At 40.4% G+C, this 27710-nt stretch overlaps 1 protein-coding gene across 5 annotated transcripts in view; it reads left to right on the top strand.

Annotated features, from left to right (window-relative positions):
• The window catches only part of aggf1 (angiogenic factor with G patch and FHA domains 1), a 49772-nt gene that overhangs the window by 16680 nt on the left and 5382 nt on the right, over positions 1-27710 (top strand). For 3 of the 5 annotated variants that reach the window (XM_078214947.1, XM_078214948.1, XM_078214949.1), the window contains 10 exons: positions 81-174; positions 532-1049; positions 2824-2955; positions 4902-5081; positions 9942-10263; positions 18851-18956; positions 22048-22099; positions 22920-23021; positions 24448-24613; positions 26985-27067. In XM_078214947.1, coding sequence (XP_078071073.1) covers positions 81-174; positions 532-1049; positions 2824-2955; positions 4902-5081; positions 9942-10263; positions 18851-18956; positions 22048-22099; positions 22920-23021; positions 24448-24613; positions 26985-27067 — 1755 coding nt within the window. Of the gene's footprint in view, positions 1-80; positions 175-531; positions 1050-2823; positions 2956-4901; positions 5082-7562; positions 7633-9941; positions 10264-18850; positions 18957-22047; positions 22100-22919; positions 23022-24447; positions 24614-26984; positions 27068-27710 lie in introns of all 5 variants that reach the window. The other 2 variants (XM_078214951.1, XM_078214950.1) reach the window with 1 other exon arrangement.

Genomic DNA, 27710 nt, shown 5'->3' on the forward strand with positions numbered 1-27710 from the left:
AATAATTAAATATATTATCAACTGGTATTTTTAATAATTAAAAGGCGTGCAAAGAAGTAAAACTTTGTTTATGTTTACAGGTTAAAGATCTCAATGAAAAAATCCATGAAAGAGAAAAGGACACAGTTGATGCAGGAGTTCAGACCTATCTTTGCACTTCCCATCACTATAAAGGTAGAAGTTGAGATTTGTCTTGGGGAAAATAAAACTTGACTACTAAGAGAGTGCTGAAAGCCAGTTTTCTGTCTGCAACCTTCCTGATTGCTTCATTATGAGAAAAACATCAAGCTTATTTATCAGCTGCAATAATTTGAACTATTTAGAAAAAGTATTGGAAGTAATTCCCAGGATTGGTTGACAGGTGCTTCTAGCAACTCCAGATCTGTTTACAATATTAGTAGTTTGATAAAGAAATTATAGCATAAAAACCCATTTAGGAAAAGGTAATTAAATGATTCAAATAAACTAGATATTGTAGAAATGCTAATGTGTGTTAATCTCATTACAGTACTTTGTCTTTCTGTTTTCTAGACTATTACCATAATGAAGCACAGGATTTTCACTACCATTTGAACAGTGATCAGAATGGCAGGAGTGATGTTTCAAGCCTTCAAATTCATGGAGCCTGTGGAAAAGACCAGGATCTAATTCGGGCCTCTACTCCATTTCAAACACAAGCACATACAGCTAGCTACACAGAACAGGCTCAGACAGGCAGCCATCAGTACACAGAACAGGCTCAGACAGACAACCATCAGTACACAGAACAGGCTCAGACGGACAACCATCAGTACACAGAACAGGCTCAGACGGACAACCATCCGTACACAGAACAGGCTCAGACGGACAACCATCAGTACACAGGACAGGCTCAGACAGACAGCCATCATTACACAGGACAGGCTCAGACAGACAACCATCAGTACACAGAACAGGCTCAGACGGACAACCATCAGTACACAGAACAGGCTCAGACGGACAACCATCAGTACACAGGGTATCCTGAGAAATCAGATGGCTGTGTAGATTATAACACTGAAAATGCAGAGGTAGGTATTATTTGTCACGATTGAAACCAGAGTTAAGATGAAAATATTAACATTTCCTAATCCTTTTTGTTATACTGTCTTATTGAAGTGTTGATACTTGAATAAAACAATCAGCAATGCATGTAAAGGTATTATGCCGTATATCTTAATTGTGCAGATCAGGTTACATAATTCTGTCAGTTTCCTTCATGATGCGAGATTCACCTAAGTTATGACTCAAATAGGTCTGCTGGTGTCTGAAGCGAGTCGTTTTTAGGCTGGTTTTGAGGGGCAGTAAATACGTGTGCAAGCACACCCGCCAACCTTCTGTATGAACTTCTCTTTCTCCTCCAAATCCCTGACAGCAATTGGCACAGCCAAGAGAATTTGAATTCTAATCAGTGTTGTTAGGCAGCTAGTAGCAGGAATATTGCTGTGGCTGGAGGTGAGTGTGAAAATTCAGTAGTAAACAACAGTGATAAAACTATCACAAAAGCAATAAATCAGTTAGAACTGTATGTTGTATCAATAAACCAATACAACCAATCTTTTTAAAGAAAGCCAGGGCCAGCTATAAGAATGAATGCACTTAATTGATCAAGCAAACTGCCGAGTGCCTCTTTCAAATGAGCAAACCGTACATCTAGAGTTCAAAGGTCGAATCGGACGCAAGTTCATTGTGAGATCTATTCAAGTTAACTGCGAGCAGTTTTAGGTCTTAAAGGGGTTTGCATATACTGTCACTCTTGGAGTTACCTGCCCCATTTTGTTTGCAGGCATGTTGCCGCAGGGCAGATTATTGTAATTATTGCGCAGTGATAATTGAATTATCTATACAGTTCTTAAGCAAATGCTTCCACATCTGCAATCTTTATCACAAACGACACTAATGTACTGTAACAGCTGTTGGTGGTGTAGAAGGCTCCCTCCCCTCGCATATGATCGCTATCCCTTTCAAAACTACCATCATTTATTTTCAAAATTTTGATGCCCACTCACCCTTGCATTAACATCTGGTCCACCTCACATTTAAAATTCTTTCATGGGATGTGGACATTATGACAAGGCCAGCAATTGTTACCCATCCCTAATTGCCCTTGAACTGAGTGGCTTGCTAGGCCGTTTCAGAGGGTAGTTCAGAGTCAACCACATTGCTGTGGGTCTGGAGTCACATGTAGGCCAGACCAGGTAAAGACAGCAGATTGGTAGACAGTAAACCAGATAAGTTTTTACAATTAATTTTAATTGTCATGGCCATTATTATTACTGCGACTAGCTTTATATTCTAGATTTATTAATTAATTTCACTAGCTGCCATGGTGGGATTTGAACCTATGTCCCCAGACCATTAACTGAAGTCTCTGCATTACTATTTCAGGGGGATTCCATTACACTACCATCTCTTTATGTTTAAATCATGGCCTTGTTCCTTCATATCTTCTGAAACCCTACACACTGCTTCCTGAACTTTCAACTCTTTGTCCCACCATTGGTAGCTATGCAGTTACCTGCCTGGGCTCCACACTTTGAAATTCTCGGCCTAAAGCCAATGTGCTTCTCCATTTTACTGTCTTCAAAATACACTTCTTTGTCCACAATTTGAGTCATTCCTCCCATTGTTTCCGCCTTTGGCAGATGATTATTGTAGAGATGCAATTGCACTTTGCCCAAAATTAAACCCTAATCCATTATCGATGCAGTCAAAATAAAATAAGCTCAGCATGTCTGGAGATCCAAAAGGTGAAATGTTTCAGTCCATTTATTTAACATTACCAATGTTGTCTTGCCTTTCAAGGACTTGGAAAATACATCATTAGCAGACAGTTTACGTGCTACTGCAGAAGCTGCCATGTCACAGACGGGTTTCACCTATGATGAAAGCAGTGGGTTGTATTATGATTACAGTACTGGCTTCTACTATGATTCGGTAATATTTATTGCTACATCTTGCCCTTAAATGTTCCCTTTGTTTTGGTATTGAATTCACATTTTAATAAACCAGTATTTTCTTTAAAATAACTATTAATGGGCTGTATTTTATAACAAAGATATTGAAATTAAAAAGTGAAAGTATGTTGATCTGTACAAGACTTCAGGCATAGTTTGCGTAACTGGACAATTTTTAGCACATTTTTTAAAAAAGATATTGGAACCGTAATGGAGATGCAATTTAGATGTGTAGGAAGGAAAAGAGAAATTTCTGTTATAATGTACTGAATAGATTAAAGTTGCATTCATTGCAACAAAGGATGGGTTTGATTGGAACTGATTTTTAAAAATTGAAAGCTTTAAAAGGGTAAATAAATTATTTCCAATGTGGTGAATTTAGGGAATTAGAAACAAATGGGATGAGGGTGTGTGTGAAATTATAAGATCTTTTATACAGAAGGTTATTAGAATATGTAATGAATTATAAGTGGCTACTGAAGAAGAGTCAATATTGGCAGTTAATCTAAGTTTGGAGAAACTCTTCAGGAACAAAAATATTGAAAGATATGGAAAAAGAGCAGGAAATGAGGTTGGCGTAAAATAGAAAACTCTTATGTTGCTGGCGCAATGGTCTGTTTCTGTGCTAAGCTTTCCATGATCTTCATTCTATAAAGATGCATGTACTTGTTTTTAAATTAAATATTTTCTATAACTATTTTACAGCTGCATGTTTTGATGTTTGGTTTTTATAATTTGCGTGAGTCAACTTAATCCACAAGTGAAATCTGCGTCCTTGCAAAATTAATGTTCAGATCTTACATAAACCTGTGTTATAGAATTATGGAGCACAAGAGGAAATCATTTGGTCCATCTTGCCTGTTGTCTGAATTAGTCCAACTCCCTTGTGTTCCAGATCATAATTTGCTAAGTGAAAATATTTTTCCATATCTCCCATGGCTTTTTTGATAATTATTTTTGTTCTTGGGTTACCAGCCTTCCTGCCAGTGGATTGGTTACTACCTATCTACTAAAACCCCCTCGTGATTTTGAGCATTTCTATTCAAATTTACAGACTGCTGTAAATTTGCAATACCATTTATAATTTCAAATTTGGATGCATTGGTCATTTTAAAAAGGATACAATTGTAATGCTGAAAATTGTTTAGTAATGCATTGCTGCACTTCTCTGATAGCCCTGATGACCTTCCATTTGTGAGTAGCTGAGCATTACAGTCTAGAAAAATCCTAGGATCAATTAGCAGTTTGACCCATAGTCTGTTCATTGAGCTGATGATAATTAGGGCAGAGGCTGCAGTTGGGATCAGCACTCTGGAGCTGGAAAGGAAGGAATTGGCCAGAATCCTGTTCAGACTGTTTTCAACCAAGCACTGTTGGAAATACACGTGTCTGAATGTTACCAAAGGAAAGAAGCACATAGCTGTGGTACATCACATTTAAAATAGTTTGCTCTCTGTTTCACACAGCTCAAGAATAATGGTCAGCATGAAAATGTACCCAGTAATGGGTCAATACTTTCAGGACAGGCAAGGTGAGGGCATAAAATAACAAAAAAACGCATTGTTTATTAATGTCACTTCTTTAAACACCCCCTTTACTTCACTTTTTTGTCTCTTACTACTTCTGGCCCCATTCCAACCAGAAAGAACATACGGGTTGCTTGCTCTTGACTAATCCCACTTGAGATGTGCTGGTATGCTCATAGTTGGCACACCCATTGTTCACCACCAATGAAAGTATCTGGTCCCTGCCTGATCCTTTTTCTCTCCACTCTTACCAGAATTTTCCATTTAGAATCACAAAGTTCTCTGTTTGTGCACTGCTTGATATAGACTTGCCTATTATCACCCTGTGATGAAGCATGTTAACAGAATGTTATGTTATGTTACCAGAATTTGTAACCAGTTGTTTGTTTTTATTGTGAAGACAAATCAACTTTACTATGACCCAAACACTGGAATTTACTATTATTATGATGCTGAGAGTGGCCTGTATCAGTTTCATTCTCGAGTGGATCTACTGGCATACTGCACAACAGATACAACAAAAAAGGTTAAGAAAAAACGCAAAGGAGTGGAAAAGCTTGCATCAAAGGAAGAGAAGAAGGTATGTTACATTTAGTTGTACTTAATGCAACTGTGATTAAAATTAATGTAATTCAACCTGCAAAGCTGCACATTAGAGGAATAAACTAATTATCTTTTAAGAGTTCAAACTCATTAGTCTCTTAAGATCCAAGTGGGGTTTCTTGCACACTTTTATGCCATAAATGACTCCATGACTTTTAAGTAGCCTCATTCTGATATTCCACCTTCAATGTTAATCCCTTTCATCGGTGGTGATGTCTCACTGTTAACTTTGCACAGAAAATGTAACAGTTAATATTTTCTGAAAAGCTTAACAAAGCTACATGAGCACGACTTTGTAAAATGTTTTCATTTTTCACATCTCAGCATCCAGTTAGTTGAGAAGATTTGGAATTTGTCATAAAATTCCATTTTAAACCCAGTTTTGCTGAAGTATTTCCAGAGATTTGTCAGAAACTTTCAAATGACTCAGCTATGGGAACATCTTGGTGTAGAATTATAGACTTCTTACATTTACCAAGAAACAGTGCCACTTTTGGAATAGATAAATAGTAAGCATGTGCTAGACAGACTGCAGATATTAGGAACTCCTTGCAAGCAACATGGTGATAAAATGCATAAGTACCAATATCCCCTGAACACAGCATGATTGCACACCACACTCCCTTGATTAATTGCACCCAGTCTTTCCCTCTGCAACCCAATCATAGTAAGCATAAAACAATGAATAAAAGAGCCATGTCCTCAATCATGGACTCCAACTGGTGCCTTCTAGCTGCAGTTGTTCCAACATTAGCGCTTCCATGTCAGCTATATGACAGATGTGCTTCTGGTGTGATGCAAGGACTGAAAAAGGAAAGCTTAAAACCTGCTACCTACCTTGAAAGCTAGATTTCCAAGTCCAATTCCTTGTACCAGCTTTATTCAACACCAGCTCCTTTATTCCAGTCCTCCTGTGAAGATTTTGGCTAAGCGATATGACTGCTATGAGGCTGACTGTACTAAGTAGCAGGATAATGTGAACAGGAGCCCTTGCACACTGTTGCCTCCCCCTTTTTTTTCAATGAGTTCCATCTCTCAGCTCGGTCCTACATCTTAAATGTGGACTGTTCCCTTCCATTACATGCCTAAGAGTTCTGAATAGTTAAAAAGAACTGTTGGAGCACACACACCTCTATGCCACATGTTTATAGTTTCTATCTAAAAAACCAAACCAGCCAAGTATCAATATGACTCATCATCTTTTGAAGCCATATCAAGCCACATGATACCTAACACTGAATAGAAAGCATTATTTTAAAAATGAGGAAACCTTGGTCTGTACATTTCTCCTGAGCTTTATGATGTTCTGGTGTCTTGGAACCAATATCAACAAGATTCTTTGGTAGCTTTCCATCCCAGTAGATCCTCCGTTGTATATCGAAACAACAGTACTTCCATCTATCCTAGCCAGGAAAGCACATTGGTGATTCTTGAGAGTGATTTTATTTTTCAAGACTATTATATTTCTCTTCACTCTCTGTCTATCCCGTATCCAATCTAGAGCAACTTTTAGGAGTCAACCATGAATGTAGTCCAGATCTATGGACCACCCTGGTGTTTTATAAATCGCATAATGTGTACTCCATTTTCTTCCATTGATGTGATTCATTAAAGCTGCCCATCTATGCAACATTTTCTGCTGGCTTTTCCAACTTGTAGATGTCAGTTGACAGTTCATCATAATGCTATTTCAGACCTGAGGATATGTTGCATTCTAATATGGTGAGCCAGAGCAGTGTCTCCGATCACATAACTAACTGTAATCAAGTATTATCACTCTTCCATTTTCAATTGGAAAAGTGTCACAGTTCCCGTTTTGCAGAATGATTATTGGAACATAACTTTTCACTAGCAGAAACTTGTGAAAATATATTTCGGTTTTTCACCTATTAGTCTTCAGATGCACCTTGATGGGACAACATTTTGAGTAAAAGAGCAGTCAATGGCTTGTATATAATTTGTGCATGCTACATAGAATTATTAATATTAGATTTGAATGAAAATGACTTCATTTTTGCATTTCCATTTCTTTCAGAATCTTTTTCCATTTTCTTAACTTGTCTAATATGGCATTTTTGTAAAATAAGAAATAGGAGCAGGTGTAGGCCATTCAGCCCATTGAGCCTAGCCCTCCATTCTGATCTGATTCTGGCCTTCATTCCACTTTCTTGCCTGTCTCCATAACCATTGACTCACTTGTCAATCAAAAAAACAATTACAGGTAAGGACAGGTGTACAACTCCAGGGCCATCCCCAGTTCTTCCTGTAGCCAAGGGACAGAAAATGTCCAAATCTTGCTCAGATGTGGCTTGTCCCTTCAATTTTTTTCAATTAAACTGGACTAAGACCAGTGTTGCACTGTCTGTGGTAATGAGCGTTAACACATTGATGCTCTGCCAAGGCCTTTGTTTTTTTTAATGTCCAACTGCTCATTAGATTCTGTTCCTCCTGTCCCCAGGTGCTGCAAATGACAGAATCAGTGGCTAAATTGAAGATTTCTTCTTTGGGATGGTCAGAATCAGCAACAGGTAGACTAATGACAAAAAAAAGTAGATTTCTGCTGTACTGTTCTACAGTGGGTAATGATAGAACTAAACCATTAGTTATCCATGCCAAACAGAATCCAAATATAGTGAACCCTTAATACTACAATACTTAATAATAGATGACTTGCAGAGATACATAAGATAACCTTTGAGGCACAGACTACCCCTGCATTCTTTTTCCACTGTTTATTAATTATCTTGGATTCAGCATTGAAATCTTGATGTAGTACTAAAAAAAATTCATTCATACATAGAAATCATAGAAACCCTACAGTGCAGAAGGAGGCCATTCGGCCCATCGAGTCTGCACCGACCACAATCCCACCCTACCCCCACATATTTACCCGCTAATCATTCTAATCTACGCATTTTAGGATTCTAAGGGGCAATTTTTAATCGGGCCAATCAACCTAACCCGCACATCTTTGGACTGTGGGAGGAAACCGGAGCACCCGGAGGAAACCCACGCAGACACGAGGAGAATGTGCAAACTCCACACAGACAGTGACCCGAGCCGGGAATCGAACCCGGGACCCTGGAGCTGTGAAGCAGCAGTGCTAACCACTGCGCTACCGTGCTACACCGCGCTACAAATAACATGGTCTCGTGAAATGAAAGTGTTTGTGGTAGGGATGCAGATTAATAAAGATGTCTCCAGATCAAAATTTGGAGCCATCACTGAGAGTATCAAAAATAGACTCTAAATTATATGAAGCTCAATGGACCTTAAATATTAATATTGCTCAACTCACTTTACAGAAGAGGGGAATGTTATCTTGCACAGTAGAGTTTCAATTGGGTAGAATGAGATGGATAATATTTATTTGGCAACAAGTCTTTCAGAAAAGACCACTGCAAAAGAAGCAAATCACCCTGAGTGTGCACTTAACATAGAGGATAAGACCTGCCATGTGTTTCCAGCTTTTTGTACTCCCAATATTTTGCTTCAGCATATTGTAAATTATTTACATGATGCTGCCTAATCATCACTGAAGTAGCTGGAAGAATTATTATCAAGGGGGGAAAGCATTTATTCAAGACTAGTATTTTCCTCTGCATCCTTTCATTCTCACAACAGCCTCCTTCTCAGCAGCATGTGTCCTGGCCCATTCTGTACAGTGTACTGTTATTAAGTTGTTTGGCCATGCTAATGTTGTTTAAGCTTGTACATCAGTGGATTATCAACATTTTTTAAAAGGCCAAGTCAAGTTATCTGTCGGTGTACCTTAATTTTGTTTTAATTAAAAATAAAAATCTGCTCAAATCTACTTACATTTATCAAAGCTATCATTCACCTTCCATTGCTATTGTGTTACAGTCTGGAGCTAATAATAATACTGTCATGGTCAATACTAGCCTTCATCCTTCCAACTGCACAGCCTAAGTAGATATGTACCTCAAGTCAAGTTGCCCTTGTATAGTCCACCCCCCGCCCGCTACAGTTCCCATGGCAGGCAAGACGGGAAAATTCCCCCCATGACTAAAAAGGTATCAGCAGTTCCTGTTATTAAAGACTCCAGTTAATCCAAAAAAATGCAGTAAATCTCAATGAACATAACTAATCTTTATTTTTCCTTAGTGACTTTTACGCTAAAAGTTTCTTCTGTGTTCTCCATTTCACTGTCAATCAATTTTCTTTTCTGTTCATTGCTGTGAGCTTCACTGGCAAGGCCAGCCATTATTGCCCATCTCTAATTGTCCCTGAGGTGGCGGCAAGCTGCTTTCCTGAACTGCTGCAGTCCATGCGGTGTTGGTAAACCTACCGTTAGGGAGGGAGTTACAATATTTTGAACCAGCGGGATTGAAGGAAAGATATGCTTCCCAGTTGAAATGGTGTGTGAATTGGAAGGAAATTTCCAGGTGGCGTCCCAATGTGCCAACTGCCCTTCCCCTTCTAGGTGTTAGAGGTCAAGGGTTTGGAAGGTGTTGTTGAAGAAGCATCTTGTAAGTGGTGTACACTGCTTCCACTGGTGGTGGAGGGAGTGAGTGTGAGATGCAGATATTATTTCATGTGCATCATCCTTTATCGATGAAATCTTATCACATTTAGTTAATTCAAATAGCAGCAGTTGATAAGCAAGGATGGACTGCTAATACAGACCTGAGACATTTTGTACATTATACACAAAACATGTTACATCGCTTGCCTGAAACTTTCACTGCTGCATGTAAATGTATCCAAAGATCGGAGCCTTTTGAAAGCTTTAACGTTCCATTTGTCATTGACAAATACCGTAAAACACTTCGGAAATAGGCCCTTGAAATTTGATATTTCTATTATTTCCTCAAAGGATATTGAAGCTGATATGCTGAAAGCTTCAGGTAATTACAGGTCCTGTGACCCAGAAGAGAGTGAGGCATTGTCCGAAGAACCAGCAAACAAACGAACAAAATCAAACGAGAATATTGATGATGAGGATGCATCACGTGAACTTAGTCCAAAAATAGAATGTGTCCACGATGAAGAGGATGTTGAAGTGAAATTGGAAGAGGCTGGATTTGGAAGCGAACCAGAAGAAGGAGAAATTACAGACTCAGACAAAGATCATTGTACAGATGAAGTGTCTGAAGAAGAGTCAAGTGAAGATGAAGATGATAGTGAGAGAGAAGAAGGTGAGTGAGTTTACTGTGTGATTGTATTCAGTAATAAGTACCATTTGGATTTCTATAAATCAGAAACGAATCAATTATGCAGATTTAGATTTATGCTGTGGCTATGTGGGTTCTTTTAATCACAAAGTAATGAAAAAAATGAAATGGTAAATACAATGATATTCCACTTCCTTGGCAAATGCAACTCTTCTCCACTGTCTGGATCCACTAAAATTAGCACAAATTATTAGGGTAGTCTTGTCATTTAAATAACATGCCATTTGTTTTTTTTTTTATCTGAAACAATATTTAAACACCATTGTGGTGTTTTTCAATCTGTTTCCAGTGATCCTAAATTCATAATATTATTAACATTGCTAGTTCTTTGCGCATATCATCGCATGTTCACTAAATATGCATATGGGCAGATAAGTTTGTGTAGTATTTTGTTTTGTGCTTGGAAATGATTCCGCCATGTAGGTTGTTTAGGCAGTCTCTCAGAACAAGATGTACATACCTTCAACCTCATGCACTTAGTTTGGCTGTATTCTGGCAGTCTATTGATCCTCCAGCCCCTTTGCAAGGACCGCTAGCTTCCAATAGTCTTTGATTCTGTCACAAACACAAGACAACACTTGTCCTATTTCATTGAAGCATTGTGTCTTAACAACTAATGAGAAGGAAGTCTTGTAAATCACTGCATTTCAGTCTGCTGTTCACATCTGACACTGCTTCTTGCTCTAATGAATTGAAGTCTCCAACTTGACACGTCTTTCGTGCTATCTCCTTTTCTCTGAAATCTGTTTGGTATGGTCATGCAGGGTTGAGATATTTTGAAAACACTGGTGACATTCTGTTCTGCAAGACTGCCAGCCCGACGGGTATGGCATGTTTTTAAAAAAGGGATCAAATTTGAGTCAACTTTGAGGAGGGTTTTAGTAGTTTCCACTGCTCTCACCACCTTCCTGTTGCTTGCCATGTGAGCAAACCAATTTTGCTTTGGAAACATAACAATTCAAACCAAAAAATTGTGGTTTGATATTCCATAATATGCAAATATTGTTTTAGGCATTTACTGTTGTCACCCTTCAAACGTTGTTCTGGAACCTCCAGAAATTAAAGGTTAATCTCCTGGATACTTCTGAGTTGCACAGGAGAAAAATCACCAGGACGCTTAAGTTTTATTTTAATTCTCTTTAAGCATCTTTGTTATATCAATGACAGAGATGGAGAAAAAGGCTCTTTTTGACTGGGAGGAGTTGTAGGAGGTGGGAGATGATATGATGGAATCTCCAGGAATAGTTCGAACCTGAGTCAGCAACCTTATCTGCAAAGTGGTGTGAGTCAGCTGTGCTTATTCATGAAATGCAAGAAGTATTCTACAATGAAGGAAAATGATATCTTCCCATTTAATAGATTATTCTTAGCTTTCTGCTTAACAAAGCAGATGGTATCATGAGCTCAACCAAGTGTATATTTTCCTCAAAGGATTTCAAACAGCTCTGAACAAATTTGAGATGTCTTCAAGGCAAATCACTAAGGCTTATCACATATTTTCTCTCTTTCTCAATGCTTCAGTGCACAATGTATTCTCCAAGCATCTGGATCATGTTGAAGTAGGAATCACTGGATGCTCCATTTCTAGACCAATCCATCTTGCAGTGACATTTCTGTTTTCACAGTCCAATTCATTCTTAGTTCGTTCTTTTCTGACAGTCTTCCATGAAGTAATCCACAATGAGAATCAGACGGCATGCTCCATTTACTTTTATTTGAATCTTCACTAGTTCTGGGCATTTTCATTTTCTGATAGCTTCTGGGACAGTAGGGTTCACATAAGCATCCAGATCATCAAAGGAATTGAGTTGTCTTAGTTTGTTCTCGTACAAGAGTTTGTAATACACTTTCAATTGTTGTATGGGCTTTTCCTAGAATTATACGTGAAAGCTTCTTGAAGCTTAAGCAGAATCTCTATTTCATAGTGGTAGTGCGTGTGATTGTTCTCGGGTTAAGAAGCTTTCCTGTCCGTTAGATGGTTGCTGTAACTTTCACACGTCTATCTTAGAAGCTTTCGCCATATCAACTTGTGCATATTCTTTGTTCTCTGGTAATAGTGATTTCAGCAACACTTTATCACCAAGATCATATTATGAAACTTGACCAGTTACATAAATACTGTGGCTACAGGACCAGATGTGGAGATGCCGGCGTTGGACTGGGGTAAACACAGTAAGAAGTTTAACAACACCAGGTTAAAGTCCAACAGGTTTATTTGGTAGCAAAAGCCACACAAGCTTTCGAAGCTCTAAGCCCCTTCTTCAGGTGAGTGGGAATTCTGTTCACAAACAGAGCTTATAAAGACACAGACTCAATTTACATGAATAATGGTTGGAATGCGAATACTTACAACTAATCAAGTCTTTAAGAAACAAAACAGTGGGAGTGGAGAGAGCATCAAGACAGGCTAAAAAGATGTGTATTGTCTCCAGACAAGACAGCCAGTGAAACTCTGCAGGTCCACACAACTGTGGGAGTTACAAATAGTGTGACATGAACCCAATATCCCGGTTGAGGCCGTCCTTGTGTGTGCGGAACTTGGCTATCAGTTTCTGCTCAGCGACTCTGCGCTGTCGTGTGTCGCGAAGGCCGCCTTGGAGAACGCTTACCCGAATATCAGAGGCCGAATGCCCGTGACCGCTGAAGTGCTCCCCAACAGGAAGAGAACAGTCTTGCCTGGTGATTGTCGAGCGGTGTTCATTCATCCGTTGTCGCAGCGTCTGCATAGTTTCCCCAATGTACCATGCCTCGGGACATCCTTTCTTGCAGCGTATCAGGTAGACAACGTTGGCCGAGTTGCAAGAGTATGTACCGTGTACCTGGTGGATGGTGTTCTCACGTGAGATGATGGCATTTGTGTCGATGATCCGGCACGTCTTGCAGAGGTTGCTGTGGCAGGGTTGTGTGGTGTCTTGGTCACTGTTCTCCTGAAGGCTGGGTAGTTTGCTGCGGACAATGGTCTGTTTGAGGTTGTGCGGTTGTTTGAAGGCAAGAAGTGGGGGTGTGGGGATGGCCTTGGCGAGATGTTCGTCTTCATCAATGACATGTTGAAGGCTCCGGAGGAGATGCCGTAGCTTCTCCGCTCCGGGGAAGTACTGGACAACGAAGGGTACTCTGTCCACTGTGTCCCGTGTTTGTCTTCTGAGGAGGTCGGTGCGGTTTTTCGCTGTGGCGCGTTGGAACTGTTGATCAATGAGTCTAGCGCCATATCCTGTTCTTATGAGGGCATCTTTCAGCGTCTGGAGGTGTCTGTTGCGATCCTCCTCATCCGAGCAGATCCTGTGTATACGGAGGGCTTGTCCGTAGGGGATGGCTTCTTTAACGTGTTTAGGGTGGAAGCTGGAGAAGTGGAGCATCGTGAGGTTATCCGTGGGCTTGCGGTACAGTAAGGTGCTGAGGTGACCGTCCTTAATGGAGATGCGCGTGTCCAAGAATGCAACCGATTCCGGAGAGTAGTCTATGGTGAGCCTGATGGTGGGATGGAACTTGTTGATGTCATCATAGAGTTGTTTCAGTGATTGTTCACCATGAGTCCAAAGGAAGAAAATGTCATCGATGTATCTAGTGTATAGCATCGGTTGAAGGTCCCGTGCGGTGAAGAAGTCTTGTTCGAACCTGTGCATGAAGATGTTGGCATATTGAGGTGCAAATTTGGTCCCCATGGCTGTTCCGTGTGTCTGGATGAAGAACTGGTTGTTGAAGGTGAAGATATCGTGGTCCAGGATGAAGCGGATGAGATGTAAAATTGCATCTGGAAACTGGCAGTTGTTGGCGCTGAGCACTGAGGCCGTTGCAGCAATGCCATCGTCATGGGGGATGCTGGTGTAGAGTGCCGAGACATCCATTGTGACGAGGAGCGCTCCTGGTTTCATGGGGGATGCTGGTGTAGAGTGCCGAGACATCCATTGTGACGAGGAGCGCTCCTCGTCACAATGGATGTCTCGGCACTCTACACCAGCATCCCCCATGAAACCAGGAGTGCTCCTCGTCACAATGGATGTCTCGGCACTCTACACCAGCATCCCCCATGACGATGGCATTGCTGCAACGGCCTCAGTGCTCAGCGCCAACAACTGCCAGTTTCCAGATGCAATTTTACATCTCATCCGCTTCATCCTGGACCACGATATCTTCACCTTCAACAACCAGTTCTTCATCCAGACACACGGAACAGCCATGGGGACCAAATTTGCACCTCAATATGCCAACATCTTCATGCACAGGTTCGAACAAGACTTCTTCACCGCACGGGACCTTCAACCGATGCTATACACTAGATACATCGATGACATTTTCTTCCTTTGGACTCATGGTGAACAATCACTGAAACAACTCTATGATGACATCAACAAGTTCCATCCCACCATCAGGCTCACCATAGACTACTCTCCGGAATCGGTTGCATTCTTGGACACACGCATCTCCATTAAGGACGGTCACCTCAGCACCTCACTGTACCGCAAGCCCACGGATAACCTCACGATGCTCCACTTCTCCAGCTTCCACCCTAAACACGTTAAAGAAGCTATCCCCTACGGACAAGCCCTCCGTATACACAGGATCTGCACGGATGAGGAGGATCGCAACAGACACCTCCAGACGCTGAAAGATGCCCTCATAAGAACAGGATATGGCGCTAGACTCATTTGATCAACAGTTCCAACGCGCCACAGCGAAAAACCGCACCGACCTCCTCAGAAGACAAACACGGGACACAGTGGACAGAGTACCCTTCGTTGTCCAGTACTTCCCCGGAGCGGAGAAGCTACGGCATCTCCTCCGGAGCCTTCAACATGTCATTGATGAAGACGAACATCTCGCCAAGGCCATCCCCACACCCCCACTTCTTGCCTTCAAACAACCGCACAACCTCAAACAGACCATTGTCCGCAGCAAACTACCCAGCCTTCAGGAGAACAGTGACCAAGACACCACACAACCCTGCCACAGCAACCTCTGCAAGACGTGCCGGATCATCGACACAGATGCCATCATCTCACGTGAGAACATCATCCACCAGGTACACGGTACATACTCTTGCAACTCGGCCAACGTTGTCTACCTGATACGCTGCAAGAAAGGATGTCCCGAGGCATGGTACATTGGGGAAACTATGCAGACGCTGCGACAACGGATGAATGAACACCGCTCGACAATCACCAGGCAAGACTGTTCTCTTCCTGTTGGGGAGCACTTCAGCGGTCACGGGCATTCGGCCTCTGATATTCGGGTAAGCGTTCTCCAAGGCGGCCTTCGCGACACACGACAGCGCAGAGTCGCTGAGCAGAAACTGATAGCCAAGTTCCGCACACACAAGGACGGCCTCAACCGGGATATTGGGTTCATGTCACACTATTTGTAACTCCCACAGTTGCGTGGACCTGCAGAGTTTCACTGGCTGTCTTGTCTGGAGACAATACACATCTTTTTAGCCTGTCTTGATGCTCTCTCCACTCCCATTGTTTTGTTTCTTAAAGACTGGATTAGTTGTAAGTATTCGCATTCCAACCATTATTCATGTAAATTGAGTCTGTGTCTTTATAAGCTCTGTTTGTGAACAGAATTCCCACTCACCTGAAGAAGGGGCTTGGAGCCTCGAAAGCTTGTGTGGCTTTTGCTACCAAATAAACCTGTTGGACTTTAACCTGGTGTTGTTAAACTTCTTACTGTGCTACAGGACCAGGTCAGAGGGTAGGTATTCTGCAGCACTGATTCAACAGTGCCTTTTCAAGATCTACAAGGCATGAGCCAGGAGTACGATAAAATACTCTCCATTTGCTTAGATGAGTGCAGCTCGAACGAAACAAAAATCTTGACACTATCCAGGTCAAAACAACTCACTCGATTGGCACCCATTCACCACCTTAAACATTCACCATTTCCACCACCGAAGCACCATGGCTGCAGCATGTACCTTTGATAATATGGCACTATGGCAACCATAGAACAATACAGCACAGGAACAGGCCCTTCGGCCCTCCAAGCCCGCGCCGCTCCCCGGTCCAGGATTGAATCCTGAATCCAGGATCCCCGCCCAATTTTCCAGCCTATCTACATACCAATATCCTATCCACCGAGCTGTCCCTCACAGCTACGATGCTTTGTTCATCACAACCTATTAACTCACCCCCACCCCCCCCATTCCAGACCATGTGATCTCCAGGGAGAGGCGAAAACCCCAGGGCCAATATGGGGAAAAAAAAATCTGGGAAATTCCTCTCCGACCCCCTGAGGCGATCGAAACGAGTCCAGGAGATCACACTGGCCCTGATCGGAAAATGCTTCCCAACCCTAGTCATTTCCACTTCCACGAACACCATATGAATTCCCTGCCCCCGAGACAGGTTCCCAACTATCCGCAGTCTCGCTCCATGATGTGGAGATGCTGGCGTTGGACTAGGGTAAGCACAGTAAGAAGTCTCACAACACCAGGGTTATGTGAACAGCTGTTGGACTTCAACCTGGTGTTGAGAGACTTCTCACTATAGTAACCAGCCAAGATTTCAACAGCATCTCCCAAACCTATGATTGCTCCCATCTAGAAAGTGTTAGCATCCTGCTGACCTGGAGCCAAATGCAGATCATTAAAGACTTGCATGGCTCCGCACCTTGATCAAATAAATCCATTTTATAATTAGATAGCTTATTCTGTTTTTTGACTTTTAATACCAATATGCTTGAGAAAGTACCATTCAATTAATAACTTCTTTGTAAAAGCCTTTAAAATTTTGTTGAAGTATGTCTCTAGTCTATTGATGTTTATTGGCTTTTGAGTAACAACATTGTAGCTCTTAAGATATTACAGTTTTTTACTGAATTGAAAATATGGCTCTTATTAAATTTGCAGACCTTTGACCTAGAAGGACAAAGACAGGAGGTACAAGTTCCTCCAAATCGCACACCATCCTAACTTGGAAATATCTCGCCCTTCATTGTTGCTAGGTTAAAACCCTGGAACTCCCTACCTAACAGTTCTGTGGGAATACTTGTACCACATGGACTGAGGTGGTTCAAGAAAGTGGCTCACCACCAGCCTCTCTCGGGATAGGATGGGGTGTGGGATTAGGGAAGATGCTCTTTTGGAGAGTTGGTGCATACAAGATGGTCTGAGTGGCCTCCTTCTGTGCTGTAGGGATTCTATGGATTCTAAGTGCCGTTAGCAATAGGCAGTAAATGTTGGCCTTGTTCACAGTGATGTTCACATTTTAAAAAAAATCTTTTGTTACACAAATTCATCTTTCAAGATCATAAAATTTCAGTTTTTAGTTGCTCAAAGATTTGAGCAATTAAAACTATTCTAACTTTAGGCCAATTTTATATGGCAGATGGTTACATGATTTTGTTTTCCCAATTAGATATAGTTGCATTTCCCTAACGGGTTCATGCATAACACTTGTTGATCATCAGAGATGTTTATTAATCCAGGCTTAGTGGTAATTGCCTATATCTTCAGGACCTTCTTTAAGTCCTGCTGAGTTTATCTGAAAGTTCACCTTATAATTCAGTGCAACCCTTTCATCTTGGAGTGTCCTAAGCTCTGTATTAATTTATTGATCATATTCTCTTTGGATCCCAATATATACCGAAATAGTAAATATTTGACACATTCTTTACAATTTCTCCAATAACTCCTCACACCTAAGGTCAAGGTGGTGCTCTTTCAATTTATGTTCTTCATGCTCTACTTAGTGGCACATCGCAATGAAGAAACTCTCTATCAGCCCCTGCTCTTGTTGATTTCATTTCTGTGTAACATAAAATTGCTCTCCAGTGCTTCTGCACTGCCTTTTCTTTGTTTTATTGTTTCTGCAAACAGTTTTTGGCTTAATGAACTGAGATCTATATGTTTTATTTCCTCCTTCGCCCTGACCTCAAGTCAAGGAATTAGAGTCAATCATGGCAAAAATATTTACATGCAATTGGCAAGTTTGAAATTATTCCCAATGCTAGGCCGTAGAGAACAAACTTGAGTCTAGATTTACTTCATCTTAAAATGATTCTCAGAAGCTAAACCCCCAAAAGCATGGGCTCTTACCTCGTGCAGTAACCTTTTATGTGACACCTAATTGAATGCCTTTTGAAAATCCAAATGATACCCTTTATTCATGCCAATTTCAAATGTGATGCAACACTGCCAATCTTGGGCTGACCTCCAGCATTGTCATGACTTTGACCTGTTGCAGACTAATGTGTGTGTTTTTGTTATTGAAAGCTTAAATATTCATCAACACTGAATATGTGACTAGCCTTTAAATCAGAAGAAAATAAAGCACCACTGTAAAGACCCCCTGACTTCAGCATGTACATTATTTGGTGCTGGTCAGTTTATATTTCCGATTTTCGGTATTTGCAATATTTTGTTGTAGTCTAATGTCGTCTTGCTAAATATCTTCATATGATTAGCATGACAAAAATTACGAACTATCTTAAAGCAAATATCCATGTGTTGCACAGAAGAAGCTTATCTTAAAGGTCTTAATTTTGATTGTCCTGTCCGTACAATTAAGATTAATAATTTCTGCCCTATTCCCAATTGCTTTCCAATGTATAGGTCAGCTGTGGCCTCCATGCATTCGTGTGATAGTGGTTCGATCACCAGTTCTGGAACCTGGTACACTCTTCATCATCACTGCAGTGAAATCAGCTACAATTGGAAGGTACCGGACAGAATATTATCAATTTTGGTACTGCCATGCCAGTTGAGCCAAGGATGGTCAGTAGAAGATCAGATGTTAGGTTAGATGGTAAAGGATTTCACCTGGCGCTGTGCTTTATTGTTCGAGCAATTTTTTTGTTGGCAATGGGAATGTTCTCTTCAGTTTAATTATTATCCTGTTCTGCTATCTTGTGATTAAATAGAAAAACACATTCTTGGCTTTATTTCTTCAAATGGTAACACTAAGAATCATCAACATTTTCACCACTGCTGTACAGAAGGAGGCCATTCAGCCTATCATGTCTGCCTTGGCAGATATTGATGTCTTGAGAATAACCTTTAGAAAAAAAAAGTAGGTATTGTTCCTGTTTTCTAAACTGAAAAACTTTTTGAACTCTACTTCTGGAACATTTGCTTCAGAACAGGTTGTATCTGATAGGTCCCTGTCGTACCACAAATATTCCGATACTCGTTGGTTTCCACCAGGCTTGGATTTAAATAGTGCCTTTCATGAGGTCATTTTGGAACTCCTAATGGCGTAGTAATCAGCAATGTTTTTAGTAGTATCTCGTTCGAATAATAGAATCCCTACAGTACAGATGGAGGCCATTCGGCCCATCGAGTCTGCACCAACTCTCTGATAGAGCATTTTACCCAGGTCCACTCCCTTGCCCCATTCCTATAACTCCACGCATTTACCCTGCTAGTTACCTAACCTACATATCTTGGGAAGCTAAGGGGACATTTAACGTGGCCAATTCACCTAACCTGCTCATCTTTGAACTATGGAAGGAAACCGGATCACCCGGAGGAAACTCACGCAGACACGGGGAGAATGTGCAAACTCCACACACTGTCACCCAAGGCCGAAATTGAACCTGGGTCCTTGGCACTATGAAGCAGCAATGCTAACCACTGTGCTGCCCTTTATTACAATGCAACTTGTTTTTTTATCCAGTACTGTGAATAAAGTTGATTCAACCACTTTTTAAAATACATCAGGATTGTTGTCTGCAAAGCTTCCCACCTCTGCTATTATGGTATTTGAACAAATGAGGAAGAACCTCATGCCCTTTGTTCATTTGCTTCCTCCTAAGTTTGCCATCCACAGATGAATCTCCTGTTCTTTAGTCTTCTCTGAATTCGAGCACCTAGTGCTCATCAATTTTTGTGCATGTCTACTTAGTTTTTACCACTTCAGCTCTCATCAAGAGAATTGAATTGCAACTTCAGAATAAGACCTTAAACACATCATGAATAAATTTGATCTTGTGGCTTAGATGCCTAGCATAAGAATGTAAAAGTAACATTCAGTAGTTTTCTTTCCTTCAAGAATATGGGATTTTAGTTTGTCCATTTTGAATAAGTCTCTGGTGTATTAGTCTGTTCTTTCTGTGGAGCTTACCAGTGATAAATTCTTCAAGGGAATAAATCCTATGGGTTTACATACCTTTAAACAATTGTAGATTTTTTGTTTAATGATCCTACCTGGATGACGTAAAGTGCCTGTAACATTCTTCTTCTTATAATCTATACAGCCTCAAAAGGAAGTCTTTGAAAGCTTTGACATTGGATCATTGCTGGACCATCCTGACATGTCAGGTGGCACGGTGGTTATCACTGCTGCCTTACAGCTCCAGGGACCTGGGTTCGATTCCCAGTTTGGGTCACTGTCTGTGCAGAGTCTGCACGTTCTCCCCGTGTCTGCGTGGGTTTCCTCCGGGTGCTCCGGTTTCCTCCCATAGTCCGAAAGACGTGCTGATTAGGTGCATTGACCATGCTAAATTCTCCTTCAGTGTACCCGAACAGTGCCAGAGTGTGTGGTGACTAGGGGATTCTCACAGTAACTTCATTGCAGTGTTAATGTAAGCCTACTTGTGACACTAATAAATAAACTTTGAAACCAGTAGCAGGATAAGGAAATGAAGTGTTGTAATGATCCATATCTAGGAACTGTACATGAGTATCCTTTTAGGGTATCCTGATGAAAGCAGGCATCGTATAATTCATAAATCTCATACTGCAAGCAAAGAACAGGACTACTGTTTCACATCTACTTTGGTCTCCCACTGACATGAAGATATCAAGTGACATCCACTAATGGAGCAATTTGACGTATTGCAAGAGCTCAGATTTTTGAATGCTCCAATTTAGCCAGACATAATAGCTATCTTTTTACATATCTAAGTAGTAGTCTTTTTTTGCCAAAGAATAGAATTAAGAGCTTCTCAATTTAATTTTAAAACCAAAAGAAGCCCAAGTAAACAGCAATACTGCTGCACTCTTTGAATTTTTACTATAAAGTCTGAAAGGTACCTACATCGTAATGAGTAAATTGCTTCAATGTGTTGCTTACAAGAGTAGTCAGTGAATGATGAGTGCTGTATTTAAATCTAGTATTGGAATGTATAATTCTCATTCTAACTCATAATTTTATATTATATAATATTGATTATTAATTTATCATTCTTGATCAATTTCAGCAAATTTGTGTTTAGCAATTAAAATTCCAATTTGCAAAACAACAATATTGAATATGGGGGTGGCGATATTTGGATTAATGACTTAATACTGCAGAAAATATTTGTTTTTTGTTATAAAGTGTCAAAGGGTGGCTAACAGTCCTCTGGGTATTTACTGATTAAGCACATTCTTTATACCCGATTTCTAATCTTCTGTGGCCACAGCCTCCTGCTTTGGATGGGACATGACAGCTGATTGTCATGATGAGATATAGGCTGGGATTTTCTGGTCCTAGCCACGGTGGGAATCGCAGGTGGGCGGAAAATTGGATGGACCAGCCAAAGATCCATTGATTTTTGGGTGGGATTTTCCGGTCCCATGGCAAGGTGAGACAGGGGACTCCTGGCCGTAGTGATTTTGAGAACAAGCCAAGAATATGTTGTTCCCTTAAATGATTTTATCAACATTGTGTGAAATCACCTTTGGGTTATGTTACTGGAACTCCAGAAAATGAAAACAAGTGCAGCATGGTATATGTGATTAAGTTTTCAAATCCCTGGCAAAAGTAAAGAAAAATGCTATGTGCGTTCTGTTTTAATTTGTTAATTGTGATTCTTTCTACTTAACAGAGAGAAAGATATGGGCCATGCAATCAGAATAGCTGAAATTGGAGTGAGTAAGGTTAGTTATGTAATCACATTAAATTGTAAACGTGAAAATAGAATGGGATTAAAAATATTGAGACTAGTTTCAGTGTAAAAGCAAATACTTTGTTCTCGGCAACAAATGTAGTATTTACAGAACTTCCTTTTCAGTGGCATATTAAATTACCTACTACTTGATATCCATTTTTGGTACATCTCCGATTGTGAATTTTTGTAAGCCCCAAAATACGAGTGTGTTTATTTCGGAATCTTCTAATTCTTCGCCCTACAACATCTATTTACCCCTTCCTAACAGCACTGTGGGTGTACCTACAGGAACTGCTGTGGTTCAAGAAGGCGGCTCACCACCACCTCCTTGAGGGCAATGAGGGATGGCAATAAATGCTAGCCTAGCCAGTGATGCCCGGATCATTTAAAATTAGAAGCTGAGTGATTAATCTCGCCCATAAGTTCTTGTGTATGGGGAAATGTTTTATCACAATTTTGCCCCTGTTCCTTCACTGTTAGCGACAATTCACTAGGTCAAAATTCTGGAACTCCTTTCTGTGGAAGGACTTCAGGGGTTCAGGAAGTCATCTCACCCTCACCTTAAAGGCAATTAGGGATGGGCAATAAATTCTGGCCTAGCCATCCTGTGAACAAATAAATAAAAAGAAATGTAATATTATTTCCACCACCATAGGGTGATAAAGCCTAATGGTGCTGGGAACTGCAGGTGTAACTTTGCATCTTACCATTCTATGCCATTATAAAGTAGTTTTACATTTTTAATATATTGACATATTGGTCTTTGGTCGGTTTTCTTTTTCTCACATCCTGGTTTCCTTTTTGTTTAGTTCCATGCTGAAGTATACTTTGACCAAGATCTACAGGAATACATGCTGGTAGACCAGGGGAGCCAGAATGGGACTGTGGTCAATGGGAACAGAATCCTCATGGTATGATTGTTACTGTAATAGTTACTAAGATGTTTTGCTAACCTTCCTCAACATTGGGTGTGGGAGTGTGAACACTTCTCATGTTACCAGAAAACAAGAATGAAGTTAGTTTTGTTCTGAGAAAACTCTTCTATGCAGAAATCAATATTGTTTTGAGTTCAGAGAATTCTTCGCTATCACTTCAATTTTATATATTAAATTCATTCATGGGATGTGGGGGTCGCTGGCAATTATTGCCTATCCCTGATTGCCCTTGTTCTGAATAGCTTGCTGGGGCGTTTAATAGTCAACCACATTGCTGCAGATCTGGAGTCAGGTGTAGGCCAGACCAGGTGAACCAGATGAGTTTTTACGACAATCGACAAATGTTTTCATGGTCACCATTCGACTTCTAATTACAGATTTTTATTGGATTCAAATTTCACCATCTGCCATGGTGTGATTTGAACCCAAGTCCCCAGAGCATTACTCTGGGTAATTCATGATTGCTAGTCCAGTGACAATACCTCTAAGCTATTGCTTTTCCTTTTCCTTAAATATGTGTTTTATCACAGTATGTTCTGCTTGTACTCTTCATGGTTTTTTTTGGCCATGTGGGCACATTGAGTTGTCAGACAACTAGAACTCTCAACTCAAAACCTCGACACCCAATGCCCAGAAGAGCCCTTCTCATTGTATAGATCTCTGCCCTAGTGACCGCAATGACAGTAACTGGATTCAACTTTGTGTGAACAGAACTTTGCGTTCACTTTAGGAGACATTCTGCAGAAAATGATCTGCTTCTAAGATTCTAGTTCGACAATCAAAGGCAAAAAATGCACTGCTTTTCAGAAGTGAGCAGAAGCTAAAGTTATGATTTATGAGGTTGACCTGGGAATTCTTAACTTCCCTGAAGCTATACAGCTGCTTATGTTACTGAATATCATCAGTCATGAGATGTGGTTCTCCAAGTCTTGGGAAGCTGATGCTTTATCAAGTTAAACCTACCACCATTTCAATTCAATCCTGAGTATACAGGATGGCATCAGTAGGTAAGGTGGTATGTGATGCAATAGACTCTGACATTGTTCACTCAGTGGCCCGGGGAGGTTTTACACAGATTAGTGCAACACAAAACCCTTCATTTAACTAACATTTAGATTTTTGTAAATATTTCTTGATTTTAGCCTGTAATTTAATAAGATTGCAGGAAGATTGTTCTCTGCTAAGTGTCTTGTTTGATCATACAAAAATGAAAACATCTTCTGGTTTATTTCTGATCTGTGGAAATTATTCAAAATACACCATTTTCAGTCAAATCTGTGTTTGGTATTCATTTAATTCAAGTACTCTGCACCTCTACTATTCTGTAATGTTTTAATTGCAAAACAAAATGTAATTAATATCTGCTTGTTAGCCATCTATTTAATGTTTGTAATTTTTTCAGCCAAAAAATAAATGTGATCCTCATAGGTTGGAGCATGGTGATGAAGTGAAATTTGGGGAGACCGTATTGTCTTTCCATATCCATCCAGGAACTGATACATGCAATGGCTGTGAGCCAGGCCAGGTTAAAGCACACATGCGCCTCAATAAAAAAGAAGTATTTACAGGTATTTGAATATGGTAAATTTTTTACACTTATGTTTTTGCTCTATATATCCACTCTTGGATAATGAAATAATGAATTATTTATAGTAACATACAATTATGCCCTGATTCCACACTCTAATATTATCCATGTTTGCCTGTCAACTGATTTGGCAAAAATGAATGTTTCGGGTTGAATCAACCCTTTGAGCCAGGTTTATCTAAAGTTGCCTACTGCTAACGTGCATTTGGGCAGAGAGAGGAAGAGCTGAGCAACTATTCTTGTCCTCTGCAGGTATGGTCAGTTGCGGCTGGAGAATGCATGCTGAATGCTCAACTGCAGATAGTGACACATCACAAGTTTAAAGTGACTTGGGCAGACTGCTCAGAACAGTGATTCACATCTCAATACTCCTGTGTTATTCCCTGTTGTGCAAAAATCATTCTAAAAGTGTCAGTATTTACCTGTAATACCCCTTGTACCTGTAAGCGGTATTGGAATTTTAAGTATTAAAAAACTTACCATATAACAGTTACAAATCTCTTCTGGCACTGTATTTTAATCTGAGAGTTGATGTGCCTAAGCATGCAGTTGCATAACCAAGCCAGTGGGTGGCAGTCCAAGAATAGGTTTACCTTTAATAGCAGAATCTCAAACTAAGGAGGAAAGGCAAGTGTCAATAAATTATAAATACTCTTGGCACTAAGTCCATACCTCAAATATTCTCTGCCAACTTTCTGAAGAATTTCTAAACCTACCTGTCCTGTTGGAACATGTGTCTCAACACAGAAGCAGCAAATATTCAAGGTGAAGAATTGAGAAACCTCCGGTGGTGGAAAAGATGCCCTTGGCTGTATTTTGTAGCTCCTGCAATGTCTCCACATGACCATCTCCCTCATTGTGAAAATGTAAATCCTGTTATTGAACTGAAGCCTTCCATCTCCACTGGAAAATGATTATTTCCTATTGTTGAAGAGTTCCAATCATAGGGGCATGGATACAAAACTATATGAAAGATTTTGAACTAAGCATAAGAGTATATTTGCAAAGTTATGAAGCTGTACAATTCACTTCAGTGGTTAATGATTGCGCTATAAATGGTCAACATTTTCTTGATTTTGGTTTGATTTGTTGCATGTATTAGTATACAGTGAAAAGTATTGTTTCTTGTGCACTATACAGACAAAGCATACCGTTCATAGAGAAGGAAAGGAGATAGTGCAGAATGTAGTGTTAAAGTCATGGCTAGGGTGTAGAGAAAGATCAACTTAATGCGAGGTAGGTCCATTCAAAAGTCTGATGGCAACAGGGAAGAAGCTGTTCTTGAGTTGGTTGGTACGAATATCTTTTTCCCGACTGAAGAAGGCGGAAGAGAGTATGTCCGGGGTGCGTGTAGTCCTTGATTATGCTGGCTGCTTTTCTGAGGCAGCGGGAAGTGTAGACAGTGTCATTGGATGGGAGGCTGGCTTGAGTGATGGACTAGGCTTCGTTCACGACCCTTTGTAGTTTATTAGTTAAGTGTAGTTTAGTAAAAGTATTTGCAGTTCAGAAACAAACATTGCATCTGTCCATGAAATATTTATGCTCCATGCAAGCCGCCTCTCACCCCTTTTTCTTTATCTTACCCCATCAACCTATCCTATTCCATTCCTCCATGTGCTTCTCTAGTTTCTGTTTAAATGCAGTTCACCTTAACTACATCTTGCCGGTGTCAGTGTTTATTTTGTGTTTTCCAAAGTGGTTTGGGTAGATGGCCTGTTTCAATGCTGCAACTTTCAAGTTTACCTCTGCCACTGAAGGTGGGCATAAGTAATATTTTTGCTCCATTTGTTTGTATGCCTCAAACACTAATGGGTGGATTTTAACGAAACTTGGTACACAGGGTATAGCCCAAGGAAGAACTCAGTTTTTGGCAAATATGTGGATCCAGATCTTGGAATTTTTAAAAGAATCTCTTAACATTGGGAGGCCGGGCAAATATTGACTTTTTTAGAATAATGTGCATTGTTTTATTTAGTATGTTGTTTATTTTAGAATGTTGCAGATTGCCTCAGTGCCTATGGTGGAATTTGTCACAGATGTCAAAATTTGAGCAGTGTATTCAGAGCAGGTTGTTGGATGTGGATTGACCTGAAACCGTTCAGTGAAATGGAAGTTCTTAATGAAAAGATTTTTTTTTTAACCTTTTATACTGACAGAATATCAACAAGGGAGGGAAAAAGGGGAAAGCCTCAACAAAGAGCTACGTGTGTTGGATTAACACAGCGTGGTGAAGAATGCACTCTGCTGAGTGCCTTCTTCACACTTGTTAGGGCAGAATCTATTGTTCGTCATCTTGTAATGTCCGAATCAGTTGTATTGCTTATTAAATTGCTACTTTTGTTTTTCATTAGCTGTTCCAGTGCTGAGTAAACAGGACAAAGATAAATTACGACGTCAAGAGTTAAAACAGATTCAGGTCAAGTATGGATTGCAGGTGTGTTTTTGCTGAATTGTTTCCATCAGCTCATTATAAAAGTTAAAGTTTATTTATTAGTCACAAGTGAGGCTTAGATTAACACTGCAATGAAGGATTACTGTGAAATTCGCCTAGTCGCCACACTCCAGCATCTGTTTGGATCAATGCACCTAACCATGGCAGTTGCATAATTAAAAGTCTTTCGAACAAACATTTGACAAGATAATATACTGATCCATTTTTTAAAAATGCCTTTAAAATGGGTGCACTCGAGGTTTTTAAAAATGTATCCATTCATGGGATGTGGGCGTCACTGGCTAGGCCAGCATTTGTTGCCCATCTCTAATTGCCCTAGAGAGGTGATGGTGAGCTGCCACCTTGAACCACTGCAGTCCATGTGGTGTACATATGCCCACTTCTTCTTTGGCAGTCCTTCAGGGTGGAGGATGACTTGTTTCCACTCTGGGAGTTGGGTTCTGCAGTGGTTAATCAGCCAATCCTGGAGTCGCAGACTCTACCACAGGTTTGACAGGAGGTGTTTGATAAGGTGGGTGGGTGGGATACTCTGGATTCTGTGCTCTCTTTCTGCTGTTTACGCTTAGTCTCCGTGACACTCAAGATGATTGGCACCTTCATGGATGCTTCTTCTCCAGTTTTTGCG

The sequence above is a fragment of the Mustelus asterias genome, chromosome 6, assembly GCF_964213995.1.
Source record: "Mustelus asterias chromosome 6, sMusAst1.hap1.1, whole genome shotgun sequence".
NCBI lineage: Eukaryota > Metazoa > Chordata > Chondrichthyes > Carcharhiniformes > Triakidae > Mustelus > Mustelus asterias.